At 58.1% G+C, this 16595-nt stretch overlaps 2 protein-coding genes across 2 annotated transcripts in view; one reads left to right on the top strand and one right to left on the bottom strand.

Annotated features, from left to right (window-relative positions):
- CHGG_01501 (uncharacterized protein) overlaps positions 1 to 14131 on the top strand; it is a gene marked incomplete at both ends in the record, with an annotated part of 20816 nt that extends 6685 nt beyond the window's left edge. The window contains 6 exons of the mRNA XM_001220721.1: positions 39 to 5397; positions 5479 to 8108; positions 8197 to 8577; positions 8903 to 11567; positions 11788 to 12485; positions 12575 to 14131. Of these exons, the coding sequence (XP_001220722.1) occupies positions 39 to 5397; positions 5479 to 8108; positions 8197 to 8577; positions 8903 to 11567; positions 11788 to 12485; positions 12575 to 14131 (13290 nt within the window). The remainder of the gene's footprint in view (positions 1 to 38; positions 5398 to 5478; positions 8109 to 8196; positions 8578 to 8902; positions 11568 to 11787; positions 12486 to 12574) is intronic.
- Positions 14132 to 15614: 1483 nt separating this feature from the next.
- The window catches only part of CHGG_01500 (uncharacterized protein), a gene marked incomplete at both ends in the record, with an annotated part of 3934 nt that continues 2953 nt past the window's right edge, over positions 15615 to 16595 (bottom strand). The window contains 4 exons of the mRNA XM_001220720.1: positions 15615 to 15727; positions 15794 to 15961; positions 16051 to 16119; positions 16204 to 16519. Coding sequence (XP_001220721.1) covers positions 15615 to 15727; positions 15794 to 15961; positions 16051 to 16119; positions 16204 to 16519 — 666 coding nt within the window. The remainder of the gene's footprint in view (positions 15728 to 15793; positions 15962 to 16050; positions 16120 to 16203; positions 16520 to 16595) is intronic.

Below are 16595 nucleotides of genomic sequence, written 5' to 3'. Positions count from 1 at the left end.
CTTTGATTTCTCCGGCCACGGATGTCGACTTCGACCAGCTGCCGCCTCTCCCGCAAACCGTCCCCGGTTCTCCTGTTCATGAAGCCCTCGCTTTGGCCCCGGCGCCTGAATTGTTGACGGGCCCGGTCTTCCAGGATGAACTCGGTGCTGCACTACCCGCTCCGGTACAAGAACAAAGGTTTGATCGTGAACTGAACAAATTGCCTCCCCTTCCCGAAAGCCAACCTGCCTCGCCTGTTTTATCGACAGTGGTTCAAACTCCCGCATATCTACCGGTCGACGACGGGCTGGAGCTGCTCCCGGCTCTCCCTGAAAGCCGGCCAGTTTCGCCTCTTCAGGGGTTGCCTGCTCCTACTTCCCGGCCAGTCGACGATGGGCTGGAATCACTCCCAGCCCTCCGTGAGAGTCAACCAGCCTCGCCTGCTCCATTGGAAATAGGTCCTACGCCCGTCTTGGCGATCGGTGATAAGCTAGAGTCGCTTTCACCTCTTCCTGAGAGCCGGCCACTTTCGCATGTTCAGGAGTTGCCTGCTTCCATCTCGTTGCCAGTTGACGGCAGGATGGACTTGCTCCCACCTCTTCCAGAGAGCCGACCCCTTTCTCCTATTGAGGAGCTGGCTGCTCCGCCTGAGCCCTTGGAATCTTCCGCCCCTTCTATTTCGGCAGCCGAGCAAATTGAGCAAGCTCCTGTTCCCCGCGGACTTGATCTCATTCAGGAACCAGAGGCCCTACCGCCCCTGCCCGAAAGCCGCCCCGACTCGCCTTCCGTGGAAGTTCTCGCTCCCGTTACCGCGCCCCTGCCGTCTCTGACCGAGCAGGCGGAAGGGTTTGCTGCGCAAACTCCGAGTCGCGAACTGAAGTTTGAGGATTTACCGGCCCTTCCGGATAGCCGCCCCGGTTCGCCCACTGAATTGGAGATGACGCCTGCTCCCGTCGCTGAGCCTTCCACCTCACTTCTTCCTGCTGAGGCTATTACTGAAGAAACAACACCAGCGCAGGAGTGGAGTGCTGTCGAAGACCTGGAAAAGCTGCCTTCACTTCCGGAGAGCCGCCCTAGTTCGCCTGTTGATATAGACCTCGCGCCTGCTTCCACCACCGAGCCTTCCACATCAATTTTTCCCGCTGAGGTTATCGCTAAGGAAGCAACACCGGCGCAGGAGTGGAGCTCTGTAGAAGACCTGGAAAAGCTGCCTGCACTTCCGGATAGCCGCCCTAGCTCGCCCGCTAACAGAGAGCTCGGGCCCACTGACCCTTCTGCTTCGCTTTTGCCCACTGAGCTCATCACTGAGGATACTACATCGGCACAAGAGCGGAGCTTTGTTGAAGACCTGGAGAAGCTGCCTTCACTACCGAAGAGCCGCCCTAGTTCGCCCGCTGCGGTAGAGCTCCCAATTGCTCCCACCACTGAGCCTTCTACCTCGCTTCTTCCCGCCGAGACTGTCGCTGAGGACGCCACACTAGCAGAGGGCCGGCGTTCCATTGAAGACTCGGAGGAGTTGCCTGCACTCCCAGGAAGCCGGCCTGACTCACCTGTTGTAGCCGATATTGCTCCGGTTGAAGTCGTCGACTTCCAGCCTATCATCGAGACTATCTCCACGCAAAACCAAGACTTCGAGCCAAATTCAGACGAGCTACCGCCTCTGCCGGAAAGTCGCCCCGACTCCCCAGTGCAGAAAGACGCAGAGTTTATCGAGCTTGTGAAGGCACAGCTCGCCGGTGAAGACATTTCTGGAGAGCACAGCTCCGAACCAAACCTGGCGGCTTTGCCCGCACTGCCAGACAGTCGCCCGGACTCCCCCGTTCAGAGAGACACAGAGTTGGTTGAGGTTATCAATTCCCAGCCTGTCGTTGAAGACATCACCCAGGAGCGGAGCCCTGAACAAAATGTGACGGCTTTGCCCGCACTTCCTGAGAGCCGCCCCAGCACTCCTACTCAGCCCCCAACATCACCGGCCGTGCTCCCCGAGTCCTCAACGGTTGCAGTCCCTGAAGGCGAACAGACACCTGCCACTAAGAAGGTTCGGCCGAGTTTTAGCCAAGAGTCTACGATCCAAGAACGGGACTTTGCCGAGAGACCTTCAGAAGGACCTCGTTCTGGTCGGGTTTACCAACCTGCTTCAACATGGGAGGAGCTCAAGAAATCCGGGTTCCATAAACGGATACCGAGCCCCCCGGCGACCCGCGGTTTCGACAAACGAGAGATTTCGGAGCCCACGGAGAAAGGAAAATCTAATCTGCTTGGTGCTACGGCAACTGCCGCGGGTGGGGCAGCGGCAAGTGGCATTCTCGTTGCTCACATGCGTCATGACGACTCGCAGCCTGACCTGCAACGCCTTGAATACGACAAACTGCAAACGCCGAGCTACGACAGGGCTGAGAGTGTCTACTCGTTTAATGAAGACGCCTCCACCGTTGCAGCGTCTGAAGCACCGACCTACCTGTCCGGTTCGACATTCTACGAGCCGCAGTCCGAGTCTGGAAAACCGGAGGAGTCAACGCCAAAACCTGGTACGCTCGCATATCTTCTGAGCAAGAGAGGCGTGAAGTTCCAAGACCAGGCAGATGAGTGGGCTACTGCGAGGGCTCCTTCTCTTGAACCTCTCCCCGAAGTGAGGGACAACCACGATTCGGGAGAGACACCGACCGATACCAGTACGGGTCAACCTGCTGCTGCTGCTGTTGAGGGGAAGCAAGAGGTTGAGCCGCATACACTAGAGGGGACTTCAAGCACGCGCAAGAAGGGCAAGAAAAAGAGCAGCAAGAAGGATGATTCCCGGATCGAATCTCAGGCTGAGAATCAACAGAGTCAAGCTAGCGAATCTCATCCCGGGCCCCTGGCTTCCGCACCCACCGCCCAGGTTGATGCGGCCACCAACGACCAGCCGCAGCTCACCACCGCCGAGACATCTGCGCTAGATCCAGCTGGGTCTACCGACAAGCCCGAAGGTCACGAGAGCACCCCTGCGCCCAGCAAGAAAAGCAAGAAAAAGAAAAAGGCCAAGAAGGGAGATGCCAGCTTGGAGCCCCAGCATGACCCCCGGTCAGCTGCAAGTACCCTCGGACCCGACAGCGCGGGTCTCACATCGGAGTCTCACTCGACTGCAACTCTGCAAGAGATCGGGCTAGACTCTGCAGCACCTCAGCACGTGGAGCCACGCGAGTTGTTGGAGGCGGACGCTGTCCCGCCCAGCAGCGGTGAGGCTACGGTTGTACGGGAAACCCCGGGAGATGCAGCGATTGAGCAGGGCCCTCGACCACAGCCCGTTTCGTCCGCACCTGCAGGTGTTAAGCCCGAGCAAGGCGAGCGTGTCACCCGAAGCTTGCCGGAAGCTGAAGCCGCGCCAGCTGAGCCGACTAAGACAAAGAAGGGCCTCTGGGGCTCTTCGTTCTCGATACTTCCTTCCATCACCGGCGGCGTCGGTTCTCTTTTTGGCAGAGGGAAGGGGGACGCTATCCAGGAGAAGCAGCATCAAGAGCCCGAGAAGCGGGAAGCTGAGGTTCAGCCGGAGCCAGAGTCATCTCGTGATGCACTTCCGATGCAGGATGCAGAACAACAACAACAAGAGCACAACGACGAATCATTGGAGTCGATCCCACTCCCGCCCCCAAATTTAGGCGAATCGAGCCGCCAAATTCCCGATGTGGGGCGTGCGACCGGAGTGCATGAACCCCCTGACAACAACAAATCAGGGGCCGACACGGCGGACGCTGCTGCAGACACCGCTGTTTGGACACCAAACGAGCAAACCCCAGCCCCTGTAATCCTCACACTCAATCCGGTCGATGAAACGACGCCACTTTCGGAAGCATCACGCCTCGAGAACGATGTGGTGGGTAGCACTGACGGCGTACGCGAGGGGACAGAGGATGAGCAGCCAGACAAAATCGCACTTCAGTCGCCAGGCCAGTCCCAGGGCTTTGAATTATCGAACGATACCCAACAGCCAACTGTCGAAGCTCCTGTTGCCGCTGATGACGCCGTCGAAACAGCCGATGCCATGGAAGAGAAGGGCGAGGGGCAGGGGCAGAAGGACACGCCTAAGGAGGCTGAACCAGCTCTCCAAGACCCAGCAGAGGATACGCCGCCTCCACCGGAACTCGCACCGCCGGCTGTTGCCGAGACTAGCCACGAAGATCCCCTCCCTGCACCCCAGGCCAATCCTGGACCCATTGTGGCCACGGAGCCTGGGGCAGTGACCAGCGAGGGCGCTGATCAAGACACTCCGGCTGAGCCTGCTGCAAAAAAGGGGAAAAAGGCCAAGGGCAAGAAGAAGAAGCAGGCCGTGGTTGAGGCCGAGGAAGTGCCCGCCGTGGAGCCCGCTTCGGAACCTGCTGTCCCAGAGACAGCGCCAGAACCTCCCGCGGCTGAGGTTCAAGGGGAGAACGCCCCTAGTGAGCCGGTTGTTGAGACTGCTCCGGCCGAGGCGCCGCAAGTTGAGTCCCAGCCCGAGCCAGCGCCTTCAAGCAAGAAGAGCAAGAAGAAGAAAAAGAAGCAGGCCAGCCAGGACACGGCCGAGGCTCCAGCCGAAGCTGCCGCTGAGCAAAGCATACCCGCACCAGTTGAGAAGCCAAACGCCGCACGCACTCCGGACTCACTCCAGCCAGAGGCTCCCCCTGCCACGCAGTCACCATCGGTTGAAGATGCCCAGACACCACAAGGAGACGGCAGCACGCAACCTGAGGGGACCCAAGAACCTGCGACCGGCAGCAAAAAGTCCAAGAAGAAGAAGAAAAAACGCGGATCGTTGGCTGTCGAGACCGAGACCCCTGAGACCATTGCGCAGCCGTCAACGTCTGAGGATGCGGTGCCAGCGCCCGTTACGGATGGCCCCCCCGAACCGGAGCCGGAGCCGGAGCCGGAGTCGTTAGCAGCACCGGAAGCGCCGACTCGACAGCCCGAAGCTGAACCCGAAACTGCCCCCTTCCCAGCGCCGGACGCGGATGACGCACCCACAATCGCAAAGGGTAAGGACAAAAAGAAGAAACGGCGGAGCGTCAGTTTCGCCGAGCCTCTTGAGGAGCATCTGGGATCCTCCAATGCGAGAGGTGAGGACGACAACAACCAGAAGACCCAGGACTCGAAGGACTCTATCTCCGATGTCCCCACGGTTCCCCCGCAAAGCGGCGACTCTGTTGTTGAGCGGCCTGCCCAAGCCGAGTCCCAGAGCCCCAGCACTCAAGTCGGTGTCACTGTCCCCTTGCTTGATACCCGCGATGTGTCTGGAGCTGGTTCTGACGTGGAGCCGCTGCAGGAACCCGCCTCTCCTTCTCGGTCCCCGGAACAACGGGTGGACAATGAGACTTTGCACGGAATGCCCGACATGGATCAGCAGCACACTCTGGTGTCAGGTGGATCACACTCAAGGATGGAGGAGGAGGAGGAGGCTTTGGATGAGAGTGAGTCGAGATGGGCAAACCGGACTACCTAAAAGTCGGGTAGTCAGTCACTTCATGAGCTGACGTTTGTATTTTGTTTAGAATCTCCAATTGACGATTCATCATCATCTTCATCATATCCATCATATCCATCATCTTCCAATGAATCTAAAAAGAGCCTCCCGCATACTGAGGCCGAACCGGGAAACATGCAGCAGCCGACAGGGCCACTTTCGGGTGAACAAGGTGACAATCTGGGACTCGGTTCTGGAGATGCAACCCCACTACACACCGCCCAGAGCACCACTGAACCAGTGCCAAGTGGTGCAGCCAGCGCCGAGACTGGGCCAATAACAACCACCCCAGCCGCCAACCACCTGCAGCAGGGACAGGGACCAGTCGTCACCCGGGAGCCTGGCCTCGAGCCCGCTGCATCTCAATCATGGGAGAATAAAAATAACGGTCAGGAAAACAATACAATTCACGACGGTCAAGACTCGGAATTGTCCACTGAGCGAGTTCAAGAACCTTCGGTGTATCGGGTCGCCGTCGATGAGACCCAATCATCCACGGGAAAGGACATTGAGGCCCAATCGACCGAGAGTGAGATTCTTTCCCTGCGAGCACTCTGCGAACCCCCAACTTACGAGGCTATAGTTATAGGTCCCGAAGGTGAACACCTAGCGCCATCTGCATCTCCAATTGGCACTCCACCGGATGAGGCCCAACCAACCAGCCTGCGCGAGCGGCCCTCGACTCCCTCCGACTCAGATTCCGAATCCGACTCCACATCCCAGGACATGCCTCTCCTGCCCGAGGAGGACCGCTCACCCTACAGCCTTCTCAATAAGTCCAAGAAGAAGAGGAAGAAGCCCAAGGCCGAGGCAGAACCATGGCCCGTAGAGTCTCCGGAAGCACAGTCGGCCGCGGTCCCCACCTACGGGGTCCCCGTCTACGAGAGCCGCCCAAGAGAGCGCAAGCAGCTCAGCACCGTGGTGGAGGAGACCGAACCGCCGTCCGAGTACGGCGACGGCGATGCCCACTCCCTCATATCGGGCGACGACAACCAGTCTCTGCAGCGCCGCAAGTCGATCGTCTCCGAGTCCTCCCACACCGTCTCCTCTCTGGGCCTCTCCTCCGAGACCAGCGCCGGTAGTCTGGCTGATGACGAGGGCGGGGAGCCTCATGTTTACTCACTCAAGAAGGTGGCTGGTAAGAAGAAGAAGGGAGCTGCTAAGCACGATGCGGAGCTTACTTCTGAGCCCATGGCCCCTGTCCTTGAGGATCACGTCATGTTTGAGGAGCCGGCAACGATCGAAGAACCAACAAAAGGCGAAGAACCAGCACCACAGGTTGAAGAGTCAGCACCAGCAGCAACTCTGGCCGAAACCCCAGCAGCAGATGCCGAAGAGTCCACAGCCCCTCCGTCAACCGAAGTCGAGGTGCCTGCGCCAAGTGTCTTGGAGCCGGTTGTTACACCAGTCCAGGAAACTGAACCCGTGGATGCACAGGCCGATGCTGCTGAACCCCAGGTTGAAGAACTGGGGCCCCCTCTGTCCACTGAAACTGAACAACTTACGCATGAGGCACCTGAGCCTGCCAGTGAGGTTGCACAGGAGGTTCGCGAACCCGCTCCCGAGGGTAACTCAAAACCCACTGAGGAAACACCCGAGCCTCCCCTCGAAATTCCCCAGGACGCCGCACAACCAGAAAATACCCCCATCAAGGAGTCGACCATCGAGAAGCCCGTATCAACAATGCCTGACCCGGTAGAGGAACCCAAAGCCGTCACTGTTGAAGAAGTGCTCGACCCCGAGGAGGCTGCCGGTAAGGAGCCCGTTGCTGAGGCGCCTGTGGTCGAAAAGCCCGCCGCTGAGGAGACGCCCGTACAGCTGCAAGAGGAAATTCAGCAGCCCTCCGAAAACAGTCAACCACAACCGGAGGTTGTACCACAAGGGGCCATGGTCGAGGAGGTACCCGAAACTCTGACCAAGGGCAAGGAGGCTTTTGAGCCTGAGCCCGTTTCTCTTCCCGAGGCGGCACTGGTGGAAGGAGTCATCCCAGTGATTGAGAAACCCGCGCCTGGTGCCGAGGAGCCAGCGCCCGCCCTGAAGGAAACTATCGCCGTTCCCGAGGAATCCAGCCAGCTCCCGCAGATTGTTGTTTCCACGGAGGCAGAGGCCGAACCTGTTTTTGAGACCATCCAATCTAACCCTGAGCCTACCCAACAAGTAACTCCGGCCGAAGAGACTCAGGAAGTACCAGCGACGAAGAAGTCCGAAAAGAGGAAGGGGAAAGGCGCAAAGGCTTCTGAACTCGAGCCTGAAACCGAACAAATGACTTCTTCCCCGCCTCCCGAACAGACCCCCCTTGATAACGACCGCGCGCTGGTTGTCGAGGAGCCGGTTCCCGCTGCCGATGAATCCTCCGGTGATCCCGAAAAGCCAGGCTCTCCTATTCCAGACGTACCGAGCGCTCCTGTTCCCGATGTACCGAATTCTCCCGTTCCTGAGGTCCCCGATGAGCCTACTACTGAAGTGCCAACTCAGCCCGCTCCCGAGGTGCCAGGCGATTCTGTTCCTGACGAGCCAACTCCCGCCCCTGAACCTAAGCCGGAGGAAGCTTCCGCCCAGGCTACGGAAGAACCCGTCATTCCAACCGAGGAAGCGCTTGTACCTACAGAGGAATCCGCGCTCCCCGCCGAGGAGCCGACACCCACACCAGAAGAGCCGGTCTCAATCACTGAGCCACCAATCACCGGGGGGGCCGAAAGCTGAGGTTCCTGTCGAAGCTCGGGTGGAACCTGCCATCGCTGATGAGGCAATACCCATCGTCGCTGAAGCAGACAAAGAAGCCGAGCCGATTCTAGAAGCACAACCCGAGCCTGAGCAAATCCTGGAGACCCCGACGAAGAAATCCAAGAAAAAGAAAAAGGGCAAGGGACCCAGAGCCATCGATCTCAAGGATCGGAGTACGAGCACACCAACTGTCGTGGGAGAGCCCGTTTCACGAGAGCTTGAGGCCGAACCTCCCGCTGAGGTTCCTGCAGAGACGGTCCAGATTTTCTCACCCGAGATGATTGAGCAGGTTCCGCCACCAGCCGTCGATGAAACATTCACAATACCGGAGAGGAAGGCCAATGATTCTGAGCCTGCCGCTCTTGCTACTGAAGAACCACCTGTTGCGGAGGAGCCAGCTGTTGTGCTTCGAGCCCCTTCTCGAACCTTCATCCGCTGAAGAGGCGACAACTGAACAGCCCTTGCCCGCCGTGATTGAAGAGCCCATCCCTGTTCCCGGGATCGCCCAGCCTACTATTCTGGATGCCCCGAGACCAAAGGAGCCTGAGGAGACAATGCCCTGCGGTTGAGGGGGGTCTCCGGAACCGGAAAACTCAGATCGACCGATGCCCCGACCTACCCCGACCAATGGGGGGCGAAGATTTAGAAGGGCACCGAGGTAGAACCGGGAACCGAAGGAAACAGTTGCCGAACATGAAGCTTCCGTCATACCTGTCGCTGACGAACAGAAAGCGACCCAGAGGCAACCACAAGAGGACATCACCGAACTTACCGATGCCAAACCAAGGGAGCTGAATTCTACGCTAGTGGGGGTTGCGCCTGAGCCTCAGCCCACATCACAGTCCGCCACGGAACATATTCCTAAAGCCGAACAGAGCACCGCCATTGTTGAGCCGTTGAAAACTGAGCCCGAAGTACCAGTTGCCACCGATCCCATCGAGCAAAATGTCTCGCAGGAGCCCAGTCAAGAAGTCCATCCGGCAACAGCGGGTGCTCAAGCAAGGGAACTCGATGTCGCAGCGGAACCACAACGGCAACTGGAAGAAGCTCTAGACGTCCCGCCCAAGAAGAGCAAGAAAGACAAGAAAAAAAACGGAAAAGGCAAGACCCCCGCGCCTGACCTAGAACCCGAGGTCGAGGCCGTCCTCGAACCTAAGGCGGAGCCTACCATCGATCCTGCTACAGAAATTGCGACCGAGCCCGTTGTCGAAACTGTTGCCGAACGTGCTCTAATGCATCCTATTGGACTCTCAGCAGAAGCTCCCCCAGAGCCTGTCACTGAAAGCGTTTTCGAGGCTGCCCCCGAGCCTGGGTCTGGGCCCGTCGCAGAACCCGTCGTCGAGGCTATCATTAGACCGGTTGCTGAGCCAGTTGCTGAGTCAGTTGCCGAGCCTCCCGCCGCAGTCAGCCAAGAGGCGCAGGAAGACATCTGGGAACCACCAACGAAAAAGTCAAAAAAGGACAAGAAACGCAAGGGTAGCAAACAAATTGAACCCGAGCCGGCAGATGTCCAAGTTGAGGCGCCCGCCGTTCCGGAGCCGGCGCAGATGGAGGAGTCGTCTGCTCTCGAACATGTTCATCTCCAAGAAACCCGCGAGGCCCCGGAGCCAATTCAACTCGGGACGACACCTGATGTTCTGGAACCTATCCAAGTCCAGGAGCCACCCGCCGCTCCGGAATCCATTCAGTTTGAAGCGCCAACGTCTCGTGCGTTGATGGAAGAGCCCAGTAGCGTCCAAGATATCAATGATCACCAAGCCGTGGACGTTCTTTCCGCAGGCGCAGCAGAGGAAGATGGAGAGGATGAGGAAGTTGTCCATTTCACTGGCAAGAAGTCTAAAACGGACAAAAAGAAAGGCAAAATGGCGGATGCCATCCTTCCCGCTGCAGGCTTTGCCACTGCCATTACCGCGGGTGTTGCTCTCGCTGGCGAGGACTTTGGTCTGAGCAGCAAGAAGGGCGAAATCGAACCCGAGGTTGAAGACAAACCGGCAGCTGAGGTTAGCAGGGACGTTCAGGGGAATCCCATTGGGGACGAAAAACATACAACAGAGGTGGCTGGCACTGCACCCCTCTCCGGCTCTGAAGAGACCAACGGCAACAACGAGATCGAAGACAAGCCAAGCAGCAGACCGCAATCACCAGATGCCGAGAAGACTGAAATCCATCCTGCGGTCCCAGAAGCCCTCCGAAAATCACCCCTCCTCCCGCCCACGACGATCGGCCTAGGCCTGATCCCCAACCCGCCCGAGCCCTACCCGGAAGATGCGCCCTCGCCGAAACTTCTGAGCGGTCTCCAGACGCCTTTCTCGCTGGACGCACAAGTCGAGGCCTCGCGGCAGCTCGGGGTGGACATGACGCCCGCGCAAGACAGCAGCCGCGTCGATCACGAACCGCCCTTTGACTACGATGCGCACCGGAAGAAGGCCAAGACGGAGCAGTTGGAGGCGACCGAGCTCTCGGAGCCGGTCGTCACGGCCTGCGATGTGGAGGAGGTCTGTCTTGTCGAGGACAAGGGTCTTGGCAAGGAGAAGGGGGAGGAGCATGAGCACGAGCATGAGCATGAGCATGACCAAGACAAGTCAGTGGGTGGTGTGGCGCTTGCCGCGGCGGCGAGAGCGTTTACGGGCGGGGTGTCATTGCTGGTGGATGAGGCTGGGAGTAAGAAGGGTGGTCATGAGGAACGGGAGAGAATGGGTGTGGTTGCAGACAATCAAAATTCGGCAGAGAGGGGTGTGGGCTCTGAGGAGACGAGGGAATTCAAGGCAGAGCTGATGGGGTTGGAGGTGGATCACGAGGAGAAGAAGGAGGAGGAGGTTGAGGAGATCAAAGAGCGCAGCTTCGAACCAGCGACGGTGGAAGCGGATCAGCCCGAACATGAAAACGACAAGGGCTTGAACCTTCAGGGGCCGACGATGGAAAATGAGACAAGCGTTGAGTCTCACAACCCACACGGCTTGGGTCGCATGGATTCCGAGACCATCCCCAGGTCAATCAGAGGCCCGTACGCGGCAGGAGATGCACCGTCAAAAAAGGGAAAAGGGGAGAGGGGGGGGAAGAAAGAACAACTGGACCGGTCCGAGTCACCGGAACCAGTGGTGCAACGAGCCTTTTCCTTCCCCGACGACATCGCGGATGAGGAGGTATTCAACACTCGAGAACCCAGCAAGGAAGCCGAGGGAAGCGACAAGAAAGGGCCCGAGCCTGCAGCAAACGAACGGGTCCGACTGCCGGCTCTTTCCAACTTTTCGGATTTTATGCGGTCCCACTCCAGCCTACCGCCAGTGCAGGAGGAGCTCTCAGACGAGGAGGCGGCAGACGACCAACGGCTAGAATCACCAACCCCACACAGCCACAGCCGAAACTTTGCAAAGACGCCAGAGTTGCACCACCGTGACAGTGGCTTTCTCGTCCGGATCGCCCCATCTCTCCCGATCTCTGGCCATTCCGGACGATCAGGATGCCGATGCCCTACGCGATAGCGGTGTGCATCTCCGAGATTCGGGGGGAAGCCTAACACCACCGGTCCGAGAAAACCATCGGTCACTGTCGCCGAGAATTCCCGATGAGCGATCAGCATTGCACACACCGCGAAACCGAAACGAGGATGCAGAGCGGCGGTTCAGGCGGTCACCGCTAAGTGGGCAGCACAGGGGGATTGTTAGTGCAGTTGGGGCGATTGGGCCTGAGACACCACGCCTGTGCGAACCTTCACCGCCCCCTCAAACCCCCGAGCCAGAGAAGCTGCAAGTCACCAAGAAGCGGGCCCCAGCGTCCACCAGCGCAGCAATCACGCCGCATGCCAGCGCCATTGGGGGTGGGGGTGCTCCAGTGCAAAGCCCTTCAGACAGCGCCCATCGCCCGCCAAGACCCACAGACCCCAACCCCAACCCCACCGCCCACCGCATGTCATCCAATACCAGCCTCGCCCGCCTTCGCACCCCGGAACTCCCAGCTGCGTTGCGGCCTGACACTCCAGGCACTATGCGTTCCTCCAGCGGCGGCACCCCCCCGCTGCAGCTCCGTCGAATGGACAAGCGGACCAGTGGAGACCTGAGGTCCGCTTCGCTCGGCCAGCTGGGTCTGGATGCCAAGACCCACGAGCAAGAATCAAATCAGAACCCGGCCAGTGCTGCTGCTGCTGCTGCTGGGGGGTTCGCAGCAGGTGTGGGTGCAACGGCTGCACTGGGAACCCTCCATCTTCAATCACCGCCATTACCGTTACCAGCCAACTCCTCCCGATCTGCACAGAACACGACGCCCGTTGCGAATGAGGGTCGGGTCCGCGCCAAGGACATGACCGATGTCTTTGTATGTTTTCTTTTTTCTTTTATTCTTGAATTCCCCGCTCTTCTTGACCAAAGTGGAATATGTCGATATTTGATACTAACTGGTCCAAGGATGGCTACGGCGAGGGCCGCATTGGCTCGCCACGCTCACCGACTCGACCGCACAGCATGCGTCGCCGTCAGAGCATGCAAGTGCTCGAACTTGAGTCGCGCGTCGAGCAACTCCTAGCAGAAAACCGCATGCTCGCCGATGCCCGCTCCCAATCCGACTCGTCCTACACCCACCGCAATGCCACCGTTCTCGCCGAGCGCGAGTCTGAGATCGAGTCGCTCCGCCGCATGCTCAAAGAGGCTAACGATGTCATTGACCGACTAAAGCAAACAAACGAAGGCCTACGCAGTTCCACCTCGGCCATCGCCGTCAAGCACACCGAGGAGCTGCGCCGTATCGAGTCCGAATATGCCCAAACCGCGCGGGAACTCGACCTGGCCCGCGGTTCTGCGGCCCAGCATGCCCGCGCCGTGAAGGACAAGGATGTCGAGATCGCCCAGCTGCGTGGGGAACTCGAGGCGTCGACAGCCCAAATCCGCGAGCTGCAGCAACAGATCCTCGAACAGAGCCGGCCGGCGGACGACCCGGACTTCCTCAACAAACGCGACATCGACTACTTTGATCACCGCTGCCAACAGCTGTGTGCCCACGTTCAACAATGGGTCCTGCGCTTCTCTAAGTTCAGCGACATGCGTGCCTGCCGCCTGACATCCGAATTCAGTGACGAGAAGCTCATCGACCGCCTCGACAACGCGGTGCTCGACGGCTCTAATGTCGACACCTACCTCAACGACCGCGTCCGCCGCCGCGACATCTTCATGAGCATGACCATGACCATGATCTGGGAGTTTGTCTTCACCCGTTACCTCTTCGGCATGGACCGCGAGCAGCGCCAGAAGCTCAAGCAGCTCGAAAAACAACTCATCGACGTCGGCCCGCCCCACGCCGTCCGCCAGTGGCGCGCCGTCACCCTTACCCTGCTCTCGCGCCGCCCATCCTTCAAGAAGCAGCGCGACCAGGACACCGAGGCCGTTGTCCAGGCCATCCTGGACACCCTCTCGAAAATATTACCGCCGCCGTCTAACCTCGAAGACCAAATCCAGTCCCAGCTCCGCCGCGTCGTGCGCGAGGCCGTCCTCCTCGCCATCGAGATGCGCTGCCAGCGGGCCGAATACATGATGCTGCCGCCTCTGCAGCCCGAGTACGACGACACAGGCGAGCTTACCGAGACCGTCACCTTCAACGCCGCGCTCATGAACGAGGCGTCCGGCAACGCCGGCAAGACCAACGAGGAGCTAGAGGGCGCCAACACCACCGTCCGCGTCGTCCTCTTCCCGCTGGTCCTGCGCAAGGGCGACGAGCTGGGCAAGGGTGAGGACGAGATTGTCGTCACCCCCGCCCAGGTGCTCGTCGACATCTCGCCCCACAGCCGACGTGGGACGCCCTCGGAAAAGGGTCTCGGCAGGATGTTGACTCCCGTCTCGGATGCCGGCGGGGCCAGTCTGGAAGCGAGGAGCCTGGGTGGGAATAACAGCCCCAAGGGAAGCATCAAGGGAGGCGTCGGAGTGACGGCCTTCAGTGATATCAGCATGGAGGGAACTGGGGGGTATCTTTGATGGAAAGGAAAGCACGACAGAACTACAGATGATGGAGGGTGGATGGGGATATTATTTTAAGGGGCGGTATGACATGGCATGGCATTAGGAGGGATGGGATGGGTCTGGTTCCGGATGGACCGACGGATGGGAGGATGGATACCTAGATGGGAAGGTTGATCAAAAATGGGTTGGGATGGGTGGAAGGGAAAATCATGCCTGGCTACTTCTCTTCTTTGCCTTGCTTTCTCCCGTTCTGTTTTCTGTTTTTTATTTTTTGGTTATTAGGAGTTGGGGCTTGTTTTGGTTTGATGGCTTCGGCCTTGACGTTCAGAGATGATGACCATGATGAGAGAGCAATACATGTTATAGTCCTGTTTCGTTTTTGTTTCTCTTGGCTTTGAGTTTTGGGGTTTATATCCTTGTCGCGTACTTCATTCTTACTCTGCTACTGTTTTAGAATGTTTTATTCGCTGCATTTCAGAAGCTTCTCACACCTGGTCTTGGTGTTTCCTTTTGGTTCTTTGGTAGTTGTTTCTTACTTCAGTGTGTTGTCTTTTAGTTGGCCGCCTTCATTTCAGAGATAGAGGGGTTGGGTTATGAGCCATGAATGATGAAGTCTCTCTCACCGCACTCATTCCCCGTTAAGGCCTGCACTTTCACTGTCAAACAGACATCACATCACGCTTCACTGCAATAATCTAGCCCTATCAACTCGACACTTCATACAGCCTTCCAAGCCCAACCAACTGATATGCCATGACCACTGGCTCTTATGCATCGCCTAAGACCCGTCAACTTTATCCCCCTCCCAACAACCCTCCACCCCAAGAGAGTGGGGCGTGGCCGTGATGGTATGAGATGGCAGATCAACCCGACCTCCAGCCACGGCCGTGCTAGATAAGGCCGCAAAACCGGGTCGGCTTTTGGATGCCCGGTGGTGGCATGGCTCTATGGGCCGGGTCTCAGGAACTGAACCCGTTTGCCTTGGAAAGTAACTTTGGATTACCTCTTCTGTATGAACACCCCAACGGTTCGGTCCGCCACCGGGCATTCGTTTTTGCACTTCTCTGCTCGCCTTTCCATTTTATTCTTTTAGCTAAGTACTGTTCAATCAGAGCCTTCTTGCAAGTTTTGTCAGGTTATTCGTTAACGCCCTTGTTTGTGTTTGTTTACATTCATCCCCAGCCCAAGGAACGCCCTTAGTGACCGCTCCAGTGAAAGCATACATTAGTTTTAACTACACTACACGGGACTCAGTGCCCTTTCCCACCAGCAACCCGACCATGGACCAAGCCATCCTTCGCAACGCCAACCAACACCTCAACATCTAGTTCTTTCCGACTCGAGCACTTCCTTGTCTCCTCCTCCAACCATGCAATTACATCCCCATAACCCGCCTGTTTCCTCACCAGCACTTGTCTGCACGCCACCATAGCAAGCCTGCCACCCGTCACATTAGTATACAGGCCAAATCACATATGTGGGTTTCCATAGTCTGAGCTTACCAAGCAGTCTCCTGCTTATTGACAGAGCACACATAGCCGGGGTACCGCTCCCTCCTGACCCGGCTCGTCAGCAGCACAAAGGCAACGTCGATTAGTGCCTTGATTGTGTCTACATTTCACCATCCTCCGAGTCAGCCATCTTATCCATTATGGTCCACACCAAGGTGTCACCTACCGATCAAAACCGCCGTACTCGGCCGACTAGCCAGGCATCGGGCATACGCCCACATCTTGGTAGCTGTTTCGACAAAGGCCGAGTATATGTTGGCGAGAACCCCCCGGCGCGAGTTGTGTGAGGTGTCGAAGAACATGAGGTGGGATTGGATTTTGAAGGTGTCTTTGACTGTACGTTAGCAATGTGAACCGTAGAAAGTGGCTACCATTGGAACTCTAGCCTCAGAACATGAGCCAATGGCAAGAGACTCAACTTACTGATGACCTTGCGCTTGAAGTTCTTCCCAGGACGGCGCGAATACTCCACTGTCAAGGAATTGAAGATGCCTGCATCCTCATAGTCAGCACCCTTCTTCCCCCTCCCAAGAAAAAAAAAAAAGAAACGGAACGGCCAGGAAAGCAGGCACATACCGCTCTCCTTCACGCCCTCTCTCCCCTTCGCGACCGCCAACGTCCCACAATCAATCAACAAGCCACAGTAGGGAAACCCAGCCCCCTCCCCAACCCTCGGCACCTCCACCCCCCCAACCACCAGCTCAAAATTCGCCAAACTCTTCGCCGCGTTCACCACCACGCCATACTCCGGCAGCCCGCCATGCATGACCTCCACAAACTTTCTCGCCTTGTCCCGGTCGGTGGTAATCAGCAAAAAATCATCGATCAGCCGCATCAGCAGGCAGTCGTCGTCGCCAGCGTCGGCGCCCAGCAGGAAGGGCAGACGTGTCCGCTCGAGGTCGGCGTAGAAGTAGTTGCAGAGCATGGACGACAGCACGGAGCCCTGGGGGATGCCAGCGCGCTGGCGG

This window comes from Chaetomium globosum, genomic scaffold (genome assembly GCF_000143365.1).
Source record: "Chaetomium globosum CBS 148.51 scaffold_1 genomic scaffold, whole genome shotgun sequence".
NCBI lineage: Eukaryota > Fungi > Ascomycota > Sordariomycetes > Sordariales > Chaetomiaceae > Chaetomium > Chaetomium globosum.
This window is presented reverse-complemented; position numbering and strand designations above follow the sequence as displayed.